Source organism: Lutra lutra, chromosome 15 (genome assembly GCF_902655055.1).
Source record: "Lutra lutra chromosome 15, mLutLut1.2, whole genome shotgun sequence".
Taxonomy (NCBI): Eukaryota; Metazoa; Chordata; class Mammalia; order Carnivora; family Mustelidae; genus Lutra; species Lutra lutra.
The window spans coordinates 4,196,520-4,219,470 of NC_062292.1; the positions used below are offsets into that span (position 1 = coordinate 4,196,520).

The 22,951-nt window shown below is 44.8% G+C and overlaps 1 protein-coding gene across 8 annotated transcripts in view; it reads left to right on the forward strand.

Moving 5' to 3' along the window:
• Positions 1–22,951, forward strand: part of DNM3 (dynamin 3) — a 553,426-nt gene that overhangs the window by 502,458 nt on the left and 28,017 nt on the right. For all 8 annotated transcript variants that reach the window (XM_047705745.1, XM_047705741.1, XM_047705742.1 and 5 more), the window contains 2 exons: positions 14,478–14,642; positions 22,485–22,711. In XM_047705745.1, the coding sequence (XP_047561701.1) occupies positions 14,478–14,642; positions 22,485–22,711 (392 nt within the window). The remainder of the gene's footprint in view (positions 1–14,477; positions 14,643–22,484; positions 22,712–22,951) is intronic.

The window sequence follows — 22,951 nt, forward strand, 5'->3', positions numbered from 1 at the left end:
TTGGATTGTATCCTTTAAAACATGCTGGTCACCATGCCCTCCCCGATATTTCCCCCAACGTATCAAGCTAACTTCCACCTCTGTTCCTTTTGTTCCCCTTGCCTGCACGCCTTCTTGAGGTCTGCACGGCCCAGTACAATCAAGCCAGGTCTCAACTGCTTTCTCTCTGTGGCTCCTGAAAACTCTAGAAGTCACTCCTCCCTTGGGAAGCTGATTACACTTAAAGGCTTTATCATAGTACAGAGGATTTACCGTGTGCTGTGATTGTGACTCGTTGTTTCCTGTCACTCTGCTCCTCCCAGATAGATGGTAAACTTTTTTTTTTTTTAAGATTTTATTTATTTATTTGACAGATCACAAGCAGGCAGAGAGGCAGGCGGGGAGCGGGGGGAGCAGGCTCCCTGCAGAGCAGAGAGCCTGATGCGGGGCTTGATCCCAGGACCCTGAGATCATGGCCTGAGCTGAAGGCAGAGGCTTTAACCCACTGAGCCACCCAGGCGCCCCAGATGGTAAACTTCTTAAGAGCACAGATTGTGTTGGGTTCCTCCCTCTCACCTCCCAAGGCACCGAGTACGTTTCTCACCCTATGTTATATGTTTCATACATAGCATGAACTAACTGTAATAATTCCCTCTTCCTTGGTACGCTGGTTTAGGCCAACATAAAGACTCTACAAAGAGGTCAGCAGGACGTCGTGTTTGCACTCTATGTGAGGGGCTCATTTTCTACTCTACAATATTAGTATCTAGTCTGCATATCAATTTTGATGTAGTTGCCTCTTCTGAACTCAAAAAGGGTCAGTTACAAAGTCAAAATTGAGCCTAGAGATTAAAGTACCAAATAATCGGGAATACGGGGGTAGAAGAGCCCATTAATGATATCCAGGTGGGTTAAATCTGGCACATCCAAACTGGGGGATGGAATGGAACCTACAGGACAAATGACCACAACAACAGATTTCAAGGAAAAGAGAGAGAGAGAGAATGAGATGGAGGAGAAGTCTTTAAACTAAAATAACCCTAAGAGCTATATGTGCCAATCCCAGCACATGGACTTATTTGGATTCCAATTCAAACATGTAATGTTAAAGACATTTTTTAGAGACAGTTGGGGAAGTGTACTGTGAACACAGAATACAGTTGGCCCTTGAACAACGTGGGGCTCAGGGGAGCCCCATGCCCTGTGCGGGATAACTTTCGACTCCCCAAAAACTGAACTACTAGTAACCTGTTGGCCAGAAGCCTTACCAGTAATATAAACTATTAGCACACACTTTGTATGTTCTATGTGTTCTAGACTTTATTCTTCCAATAAAGTAAGCTAGAGAAAAGAAAATGTTATTCAGAAACCTTAAAGAAAAAATACATTTACAGTATTCCTCTGTATTTATTGGAAAAAATGTGCATAAACGGACCCACTTGGCTCAAACCGGTGTTGTTCAAGGGTCAACTGTATTTGTAATGTTAAGAAATTATTATTAGTATTTTTAGGTGTGCTCGTATTGTGGCTATGTTTTTCAAGGGTCCTTTTCTTTTAGGAATACATACTAAAATATTTACAGGTACAATCACATGGTGCTGGAGTTTGCCTCAGCGTTGTTGGGGAGCATGGATGGGACAAGGATAAGCACATGACCAGTTGTTGAGGCTGAGCATTGAGCACCTGGAGGTTCATTTCTGTTATTCTCTTTACTCTCTCTCCACTTTTACATATATTTAAATTTTCCCAAATGAAAGGACTTAAAAAGTAGTTACTGATGTTAAAGGATTCTTGTTAAATATTTTGTGTGTGATAGTGATATCATGGTTATGGTTTTTTTTTTTTAATATTTTATTTATTTATTTGACAGAGAGAGATCACAAGTAGGCAGAGAGGCAGTCAGAGAGAGAGAGAGGAGAAAGCAGGCTCCCTGCCAAGCAGAGAGCCCGATGCGGGACTCGATCCCAGGACCCTGAGATCATGACCTGAGCCGAAGGCAGAGGCTTATTAACCCACTGAGCCACCCAGGCGCCCCATGGTTATGGTTTTTGAAAAGGAGTCCTTATCTTTTAGAAATACCAACTGGAATATTAATGTGTGAAATGATAAAAAAATTAATCGCACAAGTTATTGTGGTTTAAATATATATATATAGTAAAGTGAAAACACAAAATGTTTACATTGGCTTTGAAAAAATTTCATATCCCCAGGGACACATCCCTAAACCCCAAAAGTCGAGAAACAGTAATACTTGAGGTTATGTAAGGCCTGCCCTGTGTTTTACCTGTTTTTTACCAAAAGATACGCCCAGATCAAGGGGTAATGGGAGTTGCGCAGCCGATATGTGGGGCCTCCAGAAGGGCAAAAATCACCAAACACTGGTTGTGAGTCGTCTTCATCCTTTAAGATACAGGATCTGTGACGAGAGTCTTGGCTTCAAAAACTCTTTGGTTTTATTCCAGGTACCATCAGCCCTCAGTGGATATGCTTTGAGACGTGCTTACACAGTCCTAGGTTTTTAAAAATCCTCAGGCTTTCCCCGATACCAGTTTAATTCGTAAATTCATCCTCAACCCGCTGACCAACTTTTCAATGAAACATGGATTATTAGCACATTTATCTGATGTGGGGAGGAAGGAACGTCTTGTGTCTGTGATGAAGGTATTCATGAGCACCAGAGTGATCATTAGGCTAATACTGGATCCCGGCTGAGGGTCTGGAAAAGTTAGAAAAATCATTCGTGGATGAGGAAGGATTGAGCGTGCTACTAAGAGCTTCATCATTTCGAGGGGATTCCTGTCAAGCATATGGCTCTCTCTTCTTGTCATCCTAAAGCCATAAACACTCACGGAACTTCATCCTCCTACTGACAGTGTCTCAATAAAAGTTAAAATTAACTGTACAACCTGTTAACTTAATGAAATCACTTTATGCTCTCTCAAAGTCTCATTTGATGCTATAACCCGAGGAGATAAAACTTTGAACACTTAACTAGGAAATGTAGGATTTATCAAGCGGCCATCCTGAGAATATGAATCTAATATAAACATTTTTATCAGAATGAATCAGCAGTATTGTTTTAGCAGTGGAACTGGCACTTAAGAATAAGATTGTTAATAAGCAATCCTTCATTAAGTTTTTTTTTAAAGCATGTATTTTTTTTAGAACTTAAAAAAGCACTTTATATGAAAGATATAATACCATGGACCTAATTTGTACTTACACAGTCCAGTGCAGTAGCCACTAGCTATGTGTTGTTCCTGAGCCTTTGAAATGTGGCTGGTGCCAATTGAGATATGCTGTAAGCATAAATGCACACTGGAGTCCGGTACTTGGTACGAAAACAGAAAAGAATGCAACTATCTCGTTAGTGATTTTTATATTAATTACATGTTGCATTTGTTTGCTAGAGCTGCTATGACAAAGGGTCCCGCAAAGTGGCCTAAACCACAGAAATTTGTTTTCTCACAATTCCAGAAGCCAGAAACCTGAGATCAAAGTGTCAGCAGGGTTGGTTTCGTGGGAGGCCTCTCTCCTGGGTTTGTGGACGGCTGCCTTCTTCCTCTGTCATCACATGGCCTTCCCTCTCTGTGTGCTTGGGTCCTAATCCCTCCTTATGAGGACACCAGTCACAGTAGCTTTCAGCCTACCTGAATGGTCTCATTATAATTTAGTTACCTCTAAAAAGATCCTATTTCCTCATACAGTCCCATTCTGAGGTACTAGGAGTTGGGACTTCAGCACATTTGGGATGGATGCAACTCAGCCTATAAACACATCAGAATGATAGCATTTCTTTAAGTGATAGTATTTTGGATATGTCTGCTTAAATGAAACATTATTAAAGTGCATTTCACTGACTTTATTTGGCATGGCTGCAGAAATGTGGCTTATGTTTTATTTCTGCTGGACAGCGCTGTATTTGATTTCTTCAGAATGTTAGAACTCTGGAGCATCACCTGTCTGAGGAGTAAGGAAAAGGTCTAATTTTTTAAAACTTGTCACTTTCCATTTAATTTCACTTTTAGTACCCAGTTCTACTGAGGTGTGGTGAGTGAGCAAACGCAGTGGGAAGGGTGTATTAAGAGCGGGAAACGTACGCGAGGCAAGCTGTGTCAGGTTCCTGATTCAGTGATTTTCAGGCCCATCCCTTCCCCTCCCTGTGCTTCCATTCCCTCCTCTTAAAGAGGAAAAACGGCAATGGCTGACATTTACTGAGTGTTTATTATGGGCCAGGCTCTCTTCTGAATGTCTACACCAGCCATTTACTTAATCTGCACAACAACCCTTGAAAGGTAATAATTATAATATATATTATATAATATATAAATTATTAAATTTTTATATTCATCATTTAAATTATTAAGTTATATTAAAATATATAAAAGGTAATAAATATAACATATGTTATGTAATATAATTATATAATAAAAATAAAAACAATATAAATATAACGTTGTTACTCTGTTGGACAGAAAACTGAAGTATCAGAGATCAATGAACCCCCACAAGTTCCCAGGGTTGGTAAGTAGTGGAACCAAGTGGTCTCACTCTGCGTCATCCTTTGTTCCCTATGTGCTTCTGTCCCCCAAGACTGTCGCAGGACAAACTGAGATACTGCATGTGAATGCGTTTCCACATTGTTGACATTCACTGTTTTGTCTTTTCCTAGAAATATTCCAGATAAAGCTAGTGTTTTTCTCTTTTGACTGGCAGCTCCACCTGTCTTCCTCGGCCTGGTGATTTTAGAGCTAAAGGAAGGGACCGTGTCCGTGTTTTTGACGCATGATCGAGCCACATAGTCTTTGGAAGGATTCTTAGAAAGTCACCAGTTCTAGCTCACTCTCTTGCTCCTCGGAGCTCTGGTTTTTCCCAGCACGCCCAGAAGATTTTGCTGCAGTTCTTATAGTAACTGGGTGCTCTCCAGTTAGGTCATATTTCTGAATGGCTCTCATGGCTTATATGAAGATGGGACACACTTCCTTTTCTTCTGGTCATTGAATGTTAGAGCTGGAAGGGCCTCTGGACGTTGAGTCGGTGCCTCTCGTGCTCAGGCAGGCCGTGAAGGGCCTGATGCCGTTAGTACAATAAGTCCACGAGTATTGATTGGTGAGATGGTAGCCCCGTTTCTTTCTCTGTTGCAGAAAACAGTCTCAGAGGCTTTGCAAGCGACCTTTTGAATATTTTTTAACCAAGCTCATATTTATGAATTTTGTAAACCCATTTAAGTCATTTATATCAATCATCTCAAGTAATACAAACAGTTAACTTCTGTCTAGCTCTCGCTCTGTCGGGCGCTGTGCTTGTGCGCCTCGTCAGTGACGCTGTATTTCTTCTCTACACCTGCCCGCGCCTGTAACGTGTCAGATGTCAACCTTGCCCCCTCCTACAGCGCAGAGATTAAGGCCTAGAGAGGCTGATGGACTTCTTCGCTTTAATTTCACTGAAGTCACAAAACGAATTAGTGACAAAACAAGACAGGAATATAGTTCATCTGATTCCGTAGTTCATACTCTTTGTTACTGTTCTAAATCTCAGCTCAAACCAGAGTGGCTTGGGAGCCTGGGGTGATCTGCTAGAGTCAGGTAGAATTTTTTTTAATCATATTTGAAGAATGTTACAAATGTGTGTTTAGTCCAAGTATTTTCCTTACAGTTTCTTTGATTTGGGGGTTCTCCTACAGACCTAGTAGAGTGTGTTACTTACAGGAGTGTGGAAGATATCGTTAAGTGAGACACGGGTTCTATTGAAATGGTAGGAATCCCCATCCAGAATTATTTCATTGATTTATTTTAATGTCTTTTAAATTTTAATCACACATACGATCTTGGTATTGCATAAAATATGCTTCCTTAAGCCATGTGCATTTCAGTCTTGAGCCCTCTAAAAATGGGTATCTTGCCACTTCCATTTTTTGCATATTCCCAGGTATTTTATAAATGACTATGGAATGTTGCTAGAAATTGTATTGAATTAAATGGACAGTGTTGTCACATTTGTTTTTCAGTGCCTTTGGCCACCAATGTAGAATGCAACTTGGTGATGATAATTTCAAAGAGCTTTTACTCTTTAATTCAGAAATCATTATACCTATTTTAATTTGAAAGTATTTATATGAATTGAGTGGACATAAGCAATTGGCAGGGGGGATATTATAGTACTCACTAATAATAACATTTCTAAGAATTTTGAAGCCATGGTTAGGAAAAAAGAAATTGGGGGGAAATGGTGAATGCAAGCAGCAATGTGTTTTCTTAGCAATATTTACATGTCCAATCTAAAGTTACCTTGTTATTCTATAAAGGAACATCTTGTTCTGGTCATAAAAAGCATTATTTGAAATTGTAATTTCATCAGTGTTTATTAGTGGCTATAGTCTGATTTCTGCTCCTAAACTACTTTAAAAACGATCTAGGGAAAGAAAGTTTTAAGAAACCACCTCAACTTTTCTCTTATACCTCAAGCCATCTTTATCAATCTTATTAACACAGCCCTCAGTGCAATCTCTTGTATATAAATTTTAAAATACTACAGACTTTCTCCTAATAATTGCCCCCATCACATTTACCTTAGAGTAGTTTTATTTTTTGTTATAAATGCTGCCTGTCCTCAGTTGCTGATTTTAAAGCAATCTTGCCTTTGTTAGTTTTTGCTGCTCTGTGAGGAGTAGGCAGAACTTGAAGCAAACGTCACGATCAAGGTGAAGCAAAGAAAGTTTTGTTTTCTGTACATCATTTCTCCCATATTGTGAATCAGGCAATACATGCAATTTCAGGAAAGGGATAGAGAGAAGTAACAAAACAATAAACTACAGACAAAATGGCTGTTACTTCCAGCATATAGATCTCTGTGGAATCAATCAATTTTTCGATATCAGAATTTTTAGCATTTCCAGTATATTGTATTCTTATCATCTTCATGAATTTCTATTTTCTGCACACTGGAGATTTGCCTACCTTGAGACAAAGCCCTCTACATTTTAGTTTTTCTCTTAATTGGGAATGAGTATTTACAGAGATGGAAGTTCTATTTGGGGCAGCTTTGGAAGTACCTTTCCAGTTCTGGGGCACGTCCATGCATGCTGTATGTTTGGTGGCCTGGACAGACGTGGTCCATTGTTACCTCCAGAAATGTTCTCTCTTTGAAGACTGGGAACAAGGGATTTATGACAGCTCAACTCGGCAGATTGGTTCTGATTTTACTTTAATCTCTCCTATTAACAGAAATGGACCTAAATTTTCTAGAACAGTTTATAGATTCTTTATCTGGGTCATCTGGTAAGGCCATTGGGCCCTGGAATGCCTGACAGAGGGGTATGCACTAATTCACACGTGGGGATGGCTGAAAAAGTTATCTTGAGGCTTTGGGGAAATTCTCCAGTTGACTCCAGGTGATGACTTTATCAAGGACAGTGGTCAGGTCAGGGACAGTGGTCAGGGACATTACTGAAGAAATGTAAAACCCTTGACTCTAATGACTTCTTTAAAAGCTTGGTCGTTTTGTTTCTCTACTCCTGCAACAAGTCATGATTCTACCCACAATTTTACCCTCGTGTGTTTTTAATCCGTGGCATTCGTTTCTTATTTGCTAAGACGTTCTCGCATGTAAAGCAAGGGGTATCGTATTTGCACTGCACTTCGAAGGATTATGTACCTCAAGAAGCTTTCAGTTGGGCTGGGGAAGGGACATGTGTGCACCTGAGATACAGGACGGGGCTGAGAGGTCTAGGCTAGATGTTCAGATGCAGGGAGGAGAGGGAGGAGTGGGAGGAGCGGGGCTGTACTTCAGAGGCAGCCCTCAGAGACACCCCGGAAGTGCTAAACCACGAGGGGGGCAGGTGGACTTGGAAGGAAGAGCCTCAGGTTGAGAGAACATCCTGAGTAAGTGATTTATTCATCCCAGCTCTTCCGGACAGGGGCAAGAGAACTTCAAGTCAAGCCAACCCAACTTCTAAAAACGAACAGAAAGCGGTTTACTGGCTGGTGTAACCGCACAAGCAGAGACACGGCTGTCGCAGCCAGATCCACACCCTTGCATGCTGTCTGGAGACACCTGCCTGTGGCCATCTCTCAACTGTGCCCTCTCTGTTGGTGCCACTGACAGCAGGTTTGACTCCTCTCCACTCTGAGGCACACCTGCCTTCGGGCTTACTTCTTAGAAAGCTGTCATTGCTAGATGGAAGGAAGCTTCTCCTTGTTAAGAGTCCTGAGGAATGTGCCGTGATTGGCTTTGCGCGGTCACGTGCCATCTCTGCCATCCCCGCTGAGCAGAGAGCCCGACGCGGGACTCAATCCCAGGATCCCGAGATCATGACCTGAGCCGAAGGCAGTGGCCCAACCCGCTGAGCCACCCAGGCGCCCCTCAAGGCATCTTAAATGCAAATGCAGGGACTTGTCAGTTATAGGAGGGAAATCCTTCTTACCCCTCCAGATCCTCCTTATTCATCGCTGTCGTCATTCAAAATGCTTATCAGAGACCTAGGCCTTCATTGGCCACACTCAGAAAGAGACTGTTAGCAGCTATTGGGCTGAGAGTTTGAAAAAAAAGAGCCACCCATTGACATAGGTTTGTTGTTTTTAGTCAAGTATGTATCTTTCCAATCCTATGTGTTTTCTTTAGTAGCTGTTTAATTTCACGTTAATCACATAGTTTTATAATGTTTATCATGATGCCTTGTAGAGCTGGGAGGAGAGCAAGCGCCATAAGGAGAAGGAAAAGACAGTAGCAGGGAAAGGAGAAGAGGGACGGAAGGACAGTGATGACAATGACAGACACAGAGTCGGGTCCTGCCTGCTCTGTCCCGTGAAGCACCGCTCCCAGGATCGGGTGAGATTTAGTGTCTCGTGCTGTCCCCAGGATGCTCCTGGCAGACTGGAGGTGTAGGTCAATGCCAGCACTGGGCTACAGTCGCCGCTCCGAGCTACAGACATCTGTAGACAGAGTCACCGGTGCCTTTCTGTCGCTGGCGTCCGTGTGGATGCAGATGGCTACTGGGCCTGCCCAGACCAGGGGCTGTGCGGGCAGAGCTCAGTCGAACCAGCCGAGCTGTCACTCCCATTTGCCATCCAGCTCCCCTGCCTGCGCCTCAGTCTCTTAGGTCCCGTCGGAAACAGACACCCAGTCCCTCGGGAGATGGCCTGGGTGTTTGTCTTCAGAGGCTCCCCGCATTTCTGAAGCTCCTGGCTGCACATCGGGCATAGACTGAGTCCTAAGGACAGAACAGTGAGCACGTGCCCAGTGTCGGAAATGTCACCCAGCCCGTGAGCTCTGTCTCTCGTGTGGCCGTCCCCAGGGGCTGCCCTCGAATCCCGAGTGCTGGAGCTCAGCCTCGAACCCGCAGACCCTTCTCACCTGCGCGCTCCCTGCCCGAGGGGAGGCTCACCAGCGAGCCCCGTCTTTCGATTTCCTTCGTACCCCTCTCGGCTCAGCTGAGACACCGAACCGGTATTTTTGTTAAGATAATTAATGACATGCTTGTCACAGGGCAGCAGACTACAATCTCGACTCCTCTCAAAGGCTTTCTAGGGCACGTGTTTTCCATAGCTTTTGAGTTTGGTTTTTTGGGTTTTTACAAGTTTCGTCGCCTGACTCTGCAAATTAGCCTCGAACTTGCCTCCGCAAATTAGAAGACGTACGTGACTGAAAGTGGGGAAGGTTTCAGCGAGACATTCTTCATAATACGGGCTAGAAAATGCAAAGCTCTGTTAGCGTGGTGACACTATTTTTCGTAATGATGACCTGATTCACTAAGAAAAAGTTAAGTGATATTTTTCTACTGTTCGTTTAAGGTGGGGGAGAAATTGTATGACAATAATAAGATGCTTAGAAAGGGGCAAGCATTGCTTATCTGGAAAAATCGCTTGGGTAGATCTGTAGGTTATGGTGCGATGCTCTCCACTGTGAGAAGAGACGCAGCTGACCCCCCGTCCCCCATTAATTAGGAAGTTTATGCACATGTATTTGCCGGGACACTTTGCATTTCTGTCATTCCACTTTTAAAGAGTTGCAGTCACCTTAAGAAAATAACCTTATAGAGGTGGTTTCAGTGATCCTCCGAGAAGCCTTTGACATAATTGAATAAGAAATTTAAGGAAAGAGAAGAGGTGAAAACAAAACACACGAAAAATAGACATCCCCCATCCAACCCACCTCTCTTGTAACGGTTGCTCTAAGGTGCGGTGGGAATTATTTCCGGAGCAAATCTTTTGTCCTCTCACCTGTCGAAGTGTTAAGTCTCTAGGAGAAAGCTTTTAAATTAAAATGTAAAACAGACTGCTTCTTGAGTACCGTGCAAATAGCTTCACAAGAAAGAAAATGACAATATTGTTTATAAACAAGTTACAGTGCTGAGTTGTTGTTTTTCATTGTTTAAGTGGCATTAGATCTCACAAAAGCTGTTTAGAACAAAATTGGCAATAGGAAGGCCAGTCCATTGTATTTTTCAGAAGAAAGCTGGTTTTCGCAATATTATTCACATTTTGTAAACAGCATCAATGAACCTGCACATAAAAGGTTAAATGTTTGCAGACCGTTCTTCTTTGCCTCAAAGATCAGAGACAAATTACTATTTTTATTTTACATTCCCTTGATGAGGATAATGATAAACAGCTGTCACTACGGTGCTTCGGCTGCAGAGAATCCCGCTACCATCCTGTAATTTAAACAAAGAAGAAATACACAGTCGTACCCAGTGTACATGCAGGGACGAGCACGACAGAGAATTTGGTTACAACTGGGTCAGAGAAAAGGGAACATTTGCTCTCTGACATTACTCAGTTAAAAGAAAAAGTCCATCTCTGCACATTTCTCCCATTTATCTTAGATATATTAGAAAGGGCAAGCACTCCTTTCTCTCTTTCTAAAATCAGAGAAGAAACTCAACTTGCATTCTGAATTCTGTGACTCCCCGTCCTGTCCATGGTATTATCTGAGTAATTAAAGTTTGCATGTGACCACATATTTCCAAAAGCTAAAGAGAACTTCGAATTGTTTTATGGGTTATTCTGGAATACTTCTTGGGGGGTGCGTGTGTGCGTGTGTGTGTGTGTGTGTGCTCGCGCGCGTGTATGTGTTGAGAATCCGTTCAGTGTTCTCCATTCACTCAACACTTTCCTTATTATTTGCATCTGGTTTTAAAAAGTGAAAGTGAACGTCTTTTGTGTGTTTTGATAGGCAAAAAGTAAAGTGAGGCTAAATGCTAAAAGTAGTGTGAAGTGGGAAAATTCACTGTTTCTATGTAAACATGCAGACGATGATATAATTTCTTGGTGTTTTATATTTCTGGAGGTTCTTTTAAAAATACTATTTACTCTGCTTTTCTGTTTCAGTCATTTTTTTTTTTTTTAACAAGTAGCAATATTTCCATGACCTCTCCTTCCTGGAAACTCTTTTCACATTTATTATTTTATCTATGAAACTGACTTGACGTATTATGGATGTTTCAGTGTCTCATAATACTTCCTGATTTTCTTATACTTATGGAAGAAAAAGAAATTTGTTAAAGTCATATACCTCTTACACTCCCTGAACCGATTTCAGCTCTCAGAGGTTCAGCGTGCTCTTCCGAGGGTGGGTGGCCAGTAACGAGGTTGTGGTGTGGACCCTCCCGGCGAAGTGCTTCGCACAGTGCCCAGAACACGGCAAGCGCTCAAGTGTTCCTGGGACAGGCGGGATGTTGATGCTGCAGTGTCATCCCTCCTGACTGTTAAACACCTTAGCAAAACCTCAGTGTATTTCAGATCAGAGAGGCAAACTGAATTGTATTTTATCCATCGCGGAGGTGTATGTCGCTTGGCATAAAAACTGTTTTCCTCCCAAAGCCATCGGTCATCTCTTCTCATTTATATACATAATTTCAAAATCATTGTATCATTCTCAGTGTTATCAAGTAGTCATGGGTCCTAACTCATCACCCTGGGGTTTCTCTGCTCTCCAGTGTCTCTGGCACGTAGGTAGGCACACTGGGAGCCCCTGGAAGGTACCAGAGCCGCTTCCTGAATTTAAGTAAACCCCCTTGTGCAGTTGTTAACTCCTTCTCCCGTGCATGGAGCTCTGTGCCGGGTGCTGAGAAGGGAGAGATAAACAAGACCCCAGAATCTAACAGAAGAGCATAAAATGAGGCTGGTATTAAATCACAGAAGTGAATGCGAGACACAGACGACGTGCAGAGGAGGGCGCGACGGGTCTAGGGGCCAGCAGGAGCTTTGTCCAGAGGCAACTACGAACCAAGGCTCTGAAAGATGAAAGACCTTCACGGTCGGGGGAGTGGTGTCCAGGCAAAGGGGACTAGCTTGCAGAAAACATGGAGGTGTTTAAAAAAAATAGCCTTGCCATTTTTATATTGCTTGAATTGAATATGTTTCATGCACAAATTTTTTATCTTAAATTTTCATGGTGTGTGTTGAGAGGCAGCTAACTCTTACTCCATGAATGTTCAGAAAGGAAGGAAAGCAGCTAACATTTATTGAGGCCCCTGGCTAGGTCATCTCCTGTGTGTTATCTCCTTTAGCTTCTGCAAGTTTATCAGGGACGCGTATCCCCATTTTAAAGATAGGGAAGCTGAGCTTAAATTACATCAAGTGACTGAAACGCGCGGCCACCCAGCCAGTACACAACAGAACCTGAATTTGAACTTGAAGTTTTCACTTTCAAATACATTATCCTTAAAACGACTTTGCAGGTACCACTGACTTACACCGTGGGCTCAGCGTGGAGCACATTTGCAGTAGTTCCTATGCCCCAGGGAGAAGCTGGGAAACATGAATGTTTCTTCGCTGCCGTGGCTTTACCTTCCCTCTACCTGCTGCTTTATGGCCTCGGCGTTTTACCCATTTGTCCTAGATCCCACTGTGCTTGTGTATCACTGATTAATAATAAAAAATAAAGAACTACAGAAGATTCGATTCAGTTCCCTCTCTCTCAGTGACCAAAGACCATTTCAAACCACTGTCATGTTTGAAACTCCCTCTACCTTGTGGGAGAAGCAGTAGGAGGCCTCCGAAATGGCCTTGAAGCTCTCACTCTGAAGCCTGCGGTCCTACTCTCAGGGTTGGAAGAACGAGTGTTGTGTTTTAGAGTGAGCACATTATTTTAATATTCTTTAAAGGTCTTATTTATTTATTTGACAGAGAAAGAGACAGTGAGAGCAGGAACACAAGCAAGAGGTGTGGGAGAGGGAGAAGCAGGTTCCCACCAAGCAGAAGCCTGATGTGGGGCTCGATTCCTGGACCCCAGGATCGCAACCTGAGCCGAAGGCAGATGCTTAATGACTGACAGGCGCCCCTATTTTAATATTTTTAAAAATTATTGGATATACCTGAGCAAGAGAAGCCTATATAAATGATTAGGACCTATTTCTCTCTTTGTTATCGTTGACTTTGGAGGCCTACCAATATGCCTTTCACACATGTGTATTGATTCAAAGGAAAAGTTTGCCATTTATAGATCTGTTTAAACACAGGGCTTTGCCTAAAACTGATAGGATGATTGAAAACCTGGCAGATCAAAGTATGTACATTTCCAAGGAAAAGTACTTCATGTCTACAATGGAAGCAATAAATTATCCCCCCCCTTTTTTTTGCATTTGTAATTAAATCTTTCCAAATGTTAGAAAGTAGCCAGACCACTAACAATATTTGTATCATGTTCTGGGGCTTAGATGGTTCAACCTGACTTGAAATGGAGACCATTTGTTCTAAATTGATTTCAATGCCAAGCCAATAGGTCAGCCCTTAATGACGAAGATGCCATTCCAGCCCAGCCTCTGGTGGATAAGCCAAAATTAATTAACTCAAGTCCCAAAGTATAGAAAACAGATGCTTCTCTCATGTTGCACAAATAAATTCTTTGTGTATAGATGTGTTCTGTTTTATTCAAAGAATAACAAGTTGGAAGTTAAAATTGTAAGTTTTCCACGATGGAGCCAGCCTTTAGTAGTGATGACAGAAGCATGAATTTACAGAACAAATTCCAGCAAGTGCATGGAAAGATGAATTATTCCCTTTATCTCTTATTTTGGCTCCAGGCCAGACCTAGGAGATTTAGTTTTAAAACCTGGGCTCATCCAAATGCTGATCCATTCCAGAACAGACCTAGGGGTTCCAGAACAACACCAAGGTTATTTCCAATCTGTAGAACCCCAGAGGTTTGCATCTGCATCACTCGCTTGGATTCAGTTCATCAGCCAGTTTGCAAATGGCTGAGGATTACATTGTTCTCTAGAAGTCGGTTGTTAGGTGCACGGTTTATCTGGCTGGTCACCTCAGCATTCACGCAGAGGGGGTGCTTTTCCTGGGGTGTGGGTCGCTAAACGTGGAGGAGTAACTGCGTGGTTCTGATCTCTTTTCAGAATTACGGGGTGTGTTGAAGATAAAGTTGGTCACCATCTAGTAATAGAACTCCCCGGTAGAGTGATCAGGAGGTGATCATCTGGTAACATACGGTATTTTGTTCTTCGGAAGGAACGTGAAATAACCTGTGTGTTCTTTCCTTTCCGTTAGACTGAAAGTGACGAGAACGGCCAAGCAGAGAACTTCTCCATGGACCCACAGTTGGAGAGACAAGTGGAGACCATCCGCAACCTCGTGGACTCCTACATGTCCATCATCAACAAATGCATCCGGGATCTAATTCCAAAAACAATCATGCACCTTATGATCAATAATGTAAGTGATGATCAGCTATCTCACTTGAACCTCTGACCTGTCTCCGTGCGAAAGTGCTCATCATATTCCCATCAAATTCTTTGTGGTATCGTCTGGGTGGTTGAAATACCCGTGGCCCAGGTTCCTCATTTTCTATTACTAGTGGTCAGGGACCGACCAGGGAAAGAGAATTTTGGAAACCCAACATGGGGCTTACAGGCACAGAACCATGGGGTTCCCTGTCGCCTGTCTGCTCTGTGGGGTTCCCTGTCACCTTTGCTCCCAGGGAAGCAGAGCAGAAATGCTGAGCTGTGGTCACGGTGCAAGTTCATTGCAAAGCCGGCAATGAAATCAGATGCCTGGCTCCTAGACTTTGAGATTCAAAGCCAAAAATATTTATTCTTTTCTACACACAAACCCATAGAAAGTATGTTGATTTAATTATTTTCACCTTCTAAAAGCCATGGAATGCTATTTTAACCTGCGAAACAGCTTTTCGCCCTCTCTCCTTGGATCCAGAGTCAGGCCACTCCTCCTTTCTGCGGTTGGGGTGTGATGCCACACATCTTCAGGCCCCGGTTAGACAAGCCCTCAGTTGATCGGGAGCATGTAGAACCCCTCCCTCTTCGTGGTTCCTTTACAGTAGCCAGGACAGGATTCTTAAGTTACGTGATCTGGTTCGGGTCTTTTGGCAGCTACTGTATTAAAGTACAAATAATATCAAGTTATTTGAGAAACTGTCTTTTAGATAAGAGGCCATAATGCAGTGTATTATAACTGGCTCTTCTGACTCTTGAAAAGGAGACAGCAACATTTTTGGTCTAGCTGTCATCTCGGGACGCCTTTTTATTTACGTCAATGATACATTATGAGCACTTGCTGGTAGCACACACAGATGAGCGCACAAACGTCCCGGACATGCTGGAATCCGGGAGAGACCTCTGCTCTCGCCTGGTTCTGCTCTAGAGTCTGTTGACCTCAGGACAAATCCGTTCACTTCTTTGCCTCCATTTCCTCCATAAGTAAAATACGAATCATGGAAAAGGTACCTGATTCAGGGATTTATTTCAGAAGGTGGTGTATATGGGAATTCTATGAAGAATATACAGGTAAGAAACCATTGTGGCTGCCTGCCGATTTCAGAACTGGAAAGAACCTTTACTCATATTTCAAGATTTCTTTCAAAACTGTGTTTGTAAACTTGACATTGTATTTGCGGTTCATGGTGTGTTCATTCCTTGAAGAAAGGTTTCCGGGAAGAAACCCTTGAAGGAACCCGTTCTTGAAGCTCTAAGCACCATGGGTTTTAATCCTGTTCCCTTGCACGTTTTTACATAATCGAACAAGGTTGTTGGGATGCTTTGAGGTATCAGCGGTAAGGAAGGAACATACTGGAAGTTCGGAAACCACGAATTCCATTCTTCAGCTTAGTCCACGGCCTGCTGTGTGACCTGAAGCAAATTATCTGGCCCCTCTGAGTGGAAGTCAGTCATGTTCTTATGATCAGAACAGAACACTGCGCCGCCTCGCTGAACGGTCAGAGCACGGAATAAATGTGGCTCTGTGTCATTCTGAAAAATACAGAGGACTAAACAAATAGTCTGTGTATTTTTAAAATTACCCTCCTAATTTTGCTTAGATGGGTTCGGTTGTTTTGCTGTGGTATATCTAGGTACTTCCTTATTTAGACATTTTCCTGATTAAGCATCATTTATCTTCTCGCTGTTTTCTCGCCAGTCGTTAGTGCGGCCACCCGTTCAACACGGCGCTGCTCTGCGCCACAGTAAATCGTCAGCCCCAAACAGCACTTACTTACTGTCTATCGTGGGAGGAGTTGCCTGACACTAATTAGTTAAAAGGAAAAAGAAAAAAAGACCCTCTTACAAATGCATCCTACTTTCACCTTCTCAAGAAACCCGCACGCACACCTACCCAGAGAGACCTGGGGGTGAGGGCCTCTCCCTCGCCGGTGTGCGCGTTGGCTTGAAGCAGGTGGCTGATCCCCCACCCCGGGGGACTCTCCATGGCCGTGGGGCTCTGCAAGCTGTCTTGAGAGAGACCTTGTAGGAGAAGAATGAGAAAGAAGACCTCGACATCAAGACTCACAGGAATGGGGGAAACAGAGCCATCACGTAATGCTGGATTCTCGCAAAATGATGGTTATCGTTGTTTTGAAATGAAACTTTTTGTATCTGTCAGAAAAAAGTTCCACATATCTCAGATGACCACGTTCCCTGGAGTATCATTTTGTCTGCTTTCTTTTACGAGACATGTACACGTAAAAATGCGACAGTGACATGTATGTATAAGTACGACCTGCTCCTCTAAAGGCCGCATGCTCAGGGCACCTTATTGGACAGAATGTCTGAGCCCCGCGTGTCTGCTCCGGGAGGGCCCCGTGGAGCACGAGGACCTGCCGCGCCGGAACCCCCAGCCCCGTGTCTTGCAAACATGTGGACGCCGTGTTCGATGTTAAGATCTTCAAGGTGGAGAATTCATCGCAGAATCATAACAGAACAGGCGCGGCCTCCTCGCTTGGAATCCCAGCCCCGTAACCTGCTGTTCCCGCGGACGGCTCTGGGCGGACGCTGGTGTCCGACACCACCGAGCGCCTGGCACAGGGTCCTCAGTTGGTGGACAAGTCACCATCAAAGGCCGCCCCGTGGCCTTTCCTCTTGGAAATGGGCCTGGCTGCCCCTGCCTTCTGAAAAAGAGTATGTTTCAGCCGACTTTGGTAAAGTTCAGAATTTGGGGGGCAGTTTCCTTTGAAAGTTTACATTAAGTGTTCTGCCACTCAAGCCTCCATATGGAATTATTTAAGAAGTTTAGGGCCGGCGGTAAATGCCTCGCTCAGACATACTGTAAGCCTTTGTCTGCTGAAACGCCGCAGCTGCTGGAGAGCTTAAACTCGCGGGGAGCAGCGGCACAGAGAGACGGCACGTTTGTGACACACAGAGATGGCAAGTTTGTGACAGCCAGTCCTTCGGGGCGCGCTGCCGTCGTCGTGGCGGGGCTCTGTCCAGGACTTCCAAGTTCACACACGCCCCGCCCCCCAGGGTGAGCACAGTCTGCAGCCCCCCCATTCGCCCCGCCCTGGAAGATTCTCTGTGCGAGATCGGGAGAGGGACCCCAGCTTTACTGTGCACGTCTGCATGGCACAGCGGCTTAGGGGTCCGTGGTGGCTCGCCCGGGACAGCCACCCCCGAGGCACGCATGCCTTTGCCCAGATTCTAAATGAAGGAACGGAGGCTCGGAGAAGTTAGGTGACTCACCCGGGGTCACACCGCTGGGGCTGGCAGAGTTAAGACAAAAACCCAGACCTTGTCATCCTGGGTCAGGTGGCGCATGGGGCAAGGTGGATGAGCGCAGGCCCCTCAGACTCGGGGCTGCTCTGCCCAGAGCACAGGCCTGTGTGTCTTCCCAGAAGGCTCATTTAGGCAAAGATTTAGTTAGAGTTTGTTTGAATATGAGAAACAAGGTTTTAAATCTTAACTAGTAATTCAAACAAGTCCAGGTAATACAAAATAGAACATAAAGTTTTTATGAAATTTCTAAGAATCCGAAATGAAGCCCGGAGGCGTTTCACACTTGGAGTGCGCGCTGCCGCTGGACCCCCGCACCCCCGGAGCTCCACGTTGACTCTCCTTGGCCAGTGGCACTCTGCTGGAAAATTAGTAACATGTGCCCTAGTTTCAAAACTCACTGTGACTTTCATGTGTTTGAAGTCGAGCGTTATTTCAAATGTTCATTATTTGAGGGGAAAGTGTGGCTTAAATACCAGGGCACTGATTTGTTTCCTCAGGTCAAGAATTTAGCATCTGCTCAAGAAACAGATCGGGACCAGGATCCAGAAGCCCGCCGCCCTCCCCCCTCCGCCCTCCCTGCCCCTCGGCCTGCCCGCGCCCGTCAGTCCCCCGCAAGGGAACCGCTTCTGGTTTCTTGCAGCATAGCTTGTGTCCGCTCTGACTGATCTTGGACTCTGCAGTCAGACGGTGGGTGCTCTTTGATGTCTGACTTCTTTGGCTTGACGTTAGGTGTGTGAGGCAAAGGACGTCACTTTTTCCAGAAGGGAAACGTCACCGTCCTTTAGCAGAAACAAGTCCCCAAGAAGTGGAAAGGACGCCAGAGCAGACATGAAAGAATTTTGAATCTCGGAGAAACACAAGCTTCTAACCAAGCCCCTTTTCCAGACTAGGCCAATTTAAACTGCTCAGCCACATTTTTGTATACATGTATTCACGTGAGTGCGAGCGAGCCCAGTGTCGCAGACTCCCTCCCGTCTAGAAACAGACGTTTTAAGGCAATGGTCTCCTTAGTAACAGAATTGTGTGAAAATTCGAGGAATGTCCCTTCTGTTTGTGAAGTATTTAAATGGTCTTAATCATGAAGACAAAGAAGGCTTCAGATCCAGAAGCACTGCAGGTTGCTAGAGAAGGGTTAAAGTAAGAAAGAGAGGAAAACACGCGGAACGCTTTTAATGACCTCACATTCCTTTACACTGAGCGGCGCGACGTGGTGCTGTCATGCCTGTTAATCCGGCCTGTAGAGTCTGAGCTGGAATGAGGTTCTGTGTATGAGAATTTTTTCGTGAACCATACCAAGATGTGTATGTTATAAGGTGTTATAATTAAAAGCATAAATATTATTTCAAGTCTCGCATCCAAGTATAATTCGTTTATGTCGTGTCCTGTGAGGTGTATTCTAAACGCCATCACCTCCAAGTCCTCGACTGTTGGTCTTGCAGGATCCTTGATTTACGTATTTGCACCAGAAAGTCCCTGAAGTGTCTGGAAACTCCCTGACTCCCCCCTACCCTTTGTTCCAGTTGCGGGATCCCAAGGCGAGGCGAGCAGGAGAAGAGTCTGAATAAAATTTTTTTTCAAAGCAAAATAAAACGTTAACCCTGCTCTGTATTGAACTGTGTCTCCCGATGCCTGTACGACTGCCATGGCTTTCTATTTGTTCTTCTCCCTCGAAGCAGCTCATGCCAGTTTCATCCCCACGCTTTCGAAAGAACAGCTTCGGCTTGCAGAGCGCTAACGAGATGCTGGGCCTTGCGCGAAGCAATTTACAATCATTCTAGCACTTGATCCTCACAGCGGCTCGAGACAGCTGCTACTGCTGGTCCCATTTTACAGATCAGGAGCCTGAGACGGGAAGAGGTGGTTGCCCGCTCAAGAACCGTTAAGTGCGGGCGCTTGGACTCAGATGCAGAGCGTGCGCCCGTACCCACTGCGCCATCCTGCCACTTTGCCCCGCGCCAGTAGCGATCCTCCTGTTAAGTCAGAACGTTGCCAAATCTTCGGGATGGTAGGCGAGTTCTAGTGTGTGGGCTGATGTGGAAGAGTTGATTCAAGGCAGGTCTTTGAGCAGAACGCTGAAATAAGCCCTTATGATTATATTTCATGCTTGGTTTGACAGTCGCTTCTTCATTCAGATCTGCTTTAAATCTATTCTTGGAAGGACCTTCTTTTAAAATTGTGTTTAATAGATTCTAAGTGATACTCCAGCTCAATGTAAAGCTTCAAGCTAGCTTAGCCCAACGGCTGTTCAGTGCCAGGAAAACTGTCTGGTTTTGAGTTTCGCGTTGCATCATCTGTCTGCGTGCAGGCGCATGCCCAGCGGTGGAGGATTCGCACGGATGTCCCTGACTCCTTGGATACCTGCAAGTGTGTTTTAAAAGTGACTAAATATCAGGAAAAAGGGGGGGGGGGCGTAGGGGGATGAATTAATCCTTAAGCCAAATTTACTGTCTTTGACTTTCCTTCCCGACTTGATTTTCGGTGCCCCGACTCACCGCCCTCCATGCCTGAAGTGTCCTTGTTCCTTTTGCTCCTGCCTTTTCACATCAAAACCTCACCCCGCCCACCTGGGTTTCCTCTCCAGGGTAACCGGTCTGTGCGCATCTTCTCTGTTCCCCTGCAGCCTCACCAGACGAAGGCCCCACCATCTCAGAAATGAGCTAAAGTGGTCTTCCATCAGATTTCTTTCTCTCTGTTACCACCCCTGCAAATTCTTTTCCAATCACAGACACTTTTCCTAAAACTCTCTTTTATCGTTTCACTTACTTCCTTAAAAGTCTTCCGTGGCTTCCCACTGCCAAGTGGCTGAAGTTCCAACAGTTTTCCTTGGCATTCGAGGCTTTCACATCTGGCCTCAGGTTACCTGGCCAAACTTACCTTCCGCAGCTGTCACACACAAACCTTCTACCCTACTAGACAGTTGCCCAGATACGTCTTGTCTTCTAGATTACTTCCACATTTGAATCACTCTTGGTTTGCACAATGTGGAGAGAATACTTATTACACCGCAGTGAAGCTGCGATTTAGCTGAATTTCCTGATCAGTAGAATTATGCACTTAGTGTGATACCTTTAACTTTTCGAGTCTTGTCATCTCTTGGTTACATAGTTCACTACAACCCAGGGATTCTGAGCCTCTCACAGCTGTGCCGCTGTCTGCCTGAATTTGTGACAATTAAATATGCTGGCCTTTGGTCTTTCTTAGAAAGAGCCAGTGACTCTAGATAAGTATGAGTCTCATTTAACAGAGAAACTGAACAGTCCAAGTTGGTTTATTTTTGTAGGCTAAGTTAACCAGCATTCTTGGAATACCACTCGACAGTCATGACGCTCAGACATAAGCATGTCTTTGCTGAGCACTCCAGTCGGGTAAGGAGGTAACGGAAAGAGCACTAGACCTTGAGCCCAAAGACTTGGGGTTCACCTTAATGCTACGTGACTTTGGGCAAGTTACTGAACACTGAACTTCATTTTCTTCCTCTGTAAAACTGAGATCGTAACAGATCGCATACGGCCGTGGTAAGAATCGGGTCAGATAACTTGCGGACGTACGTGGGACACACCGTCTTTCACTGATTCCCACGTTCACTTGTTTCACATTGAATAGTTCTGCCATGAAGATGCCTGTCACACTCAGTGGCATCTTGGCATTCTGTCATAGTTTAATTAATGCTATTTTCTCTTTCTTGGTGGCTCATGAAATGGTGCGGATTAAAATTCCTGGTATCTTTGATTTGATGAGATACGGTGGCTGGTACTTCCTCCCTCCGTGCCGTGCAATGTGTGAATCCTCTCCCTTCTCATCCTGCTACAGACCGCCCCTCCCCTAAGACTCCTACACCTTGCTCGTACTTCAGTCTGTTTTCATGTATCTGTTAACTTTGGAAACTCCTGTCACTCCTCGTTACTGTTAAGTAGTTCTACTGTAAACTTCTAGAAAGTTGAGAGTATATCCCTCCCATTTTGGGGGGGGTGTAAATCAACTTGCATGATTACGTAAGTTTCTGTATTTAATAAAAATTGACTTATTGGTGCTCATTCCACTTTTGAGTTGACTTTGAAACCCAGGATCTTAATAGTATTCCAGTGATTTTGGTAAAAGCGAGGTAAAGAATTGGGAATACCAAGGGTTGGATAACTTGGGTTATTACCTAGGTTTCTTTAAATACTTGTTTTCTGCTGAAAATACTGCTGCTTACGTGCAGGTACCTGCCCTCATCTCCGGGCCAAGCAGCCTCAGACAGCAACGAGGAAATGGCGGCAGAGCCAGCAGGCCCTGTGCTGGGGACGACAGGGTTTAGTCCTCTTCCAGCTAATCAAGCTTTCTTTAGGTCCACGACCCTGAGGCAGGGCAAGAGCGCTCCTGCCCTGGTGCGGAGGACGGGGAGGGAGGAAGTGAAGAAGATAAGCATAAACAGACGTGGACACCGCGTCCATCTTGTATGTCACATACCTTTTCCCCGAGGGGGACCGCTGTGGACCTGGTCTGCAGGCCCGGAGCCGGTTTATGCCATCTGACCGCTCCTGTGTTCCCGTTCTTACTTTCTGTGGTGACCCGACAGGTTAAAGATTTCATAAACTCCGAGCTCCTCGCCCAGCTGTACTCCTCCGAGGACCAGAACACACTGATGGAGGAGTCGGCGGAGCAGGCTCAGCGCCGGGACGAGATGCTTCGCATGTACCAAGCCCTTAAGGAAGCCCTTGTGATCATTGGCGACATCAACACCGCCACCACGTTCACCCCCGCGCCGCCCCCGGTGGATGACTCCTGGATACAGCATTCCCGCAGGTAGGGAAACGGCCCTGTGCCCCCCGAGGCCTGCCGGGCTGGTCCAATACCATTTTCTGAGTGAGCTTCCCTAAGCCATCCTGAGCCTAAGGAACTTAGAGGAGAAAAGGTATTTATGTCCAGGAGCGAAAGGGAGAGTCCAGCGATCCCTTCAGAAACGGGAGCACCACACGTCCTTACCGTGGACTGTCACACAGGCCTCAGAACGGTGAAGACCGTTCTATACTGAAATAAAAAGAG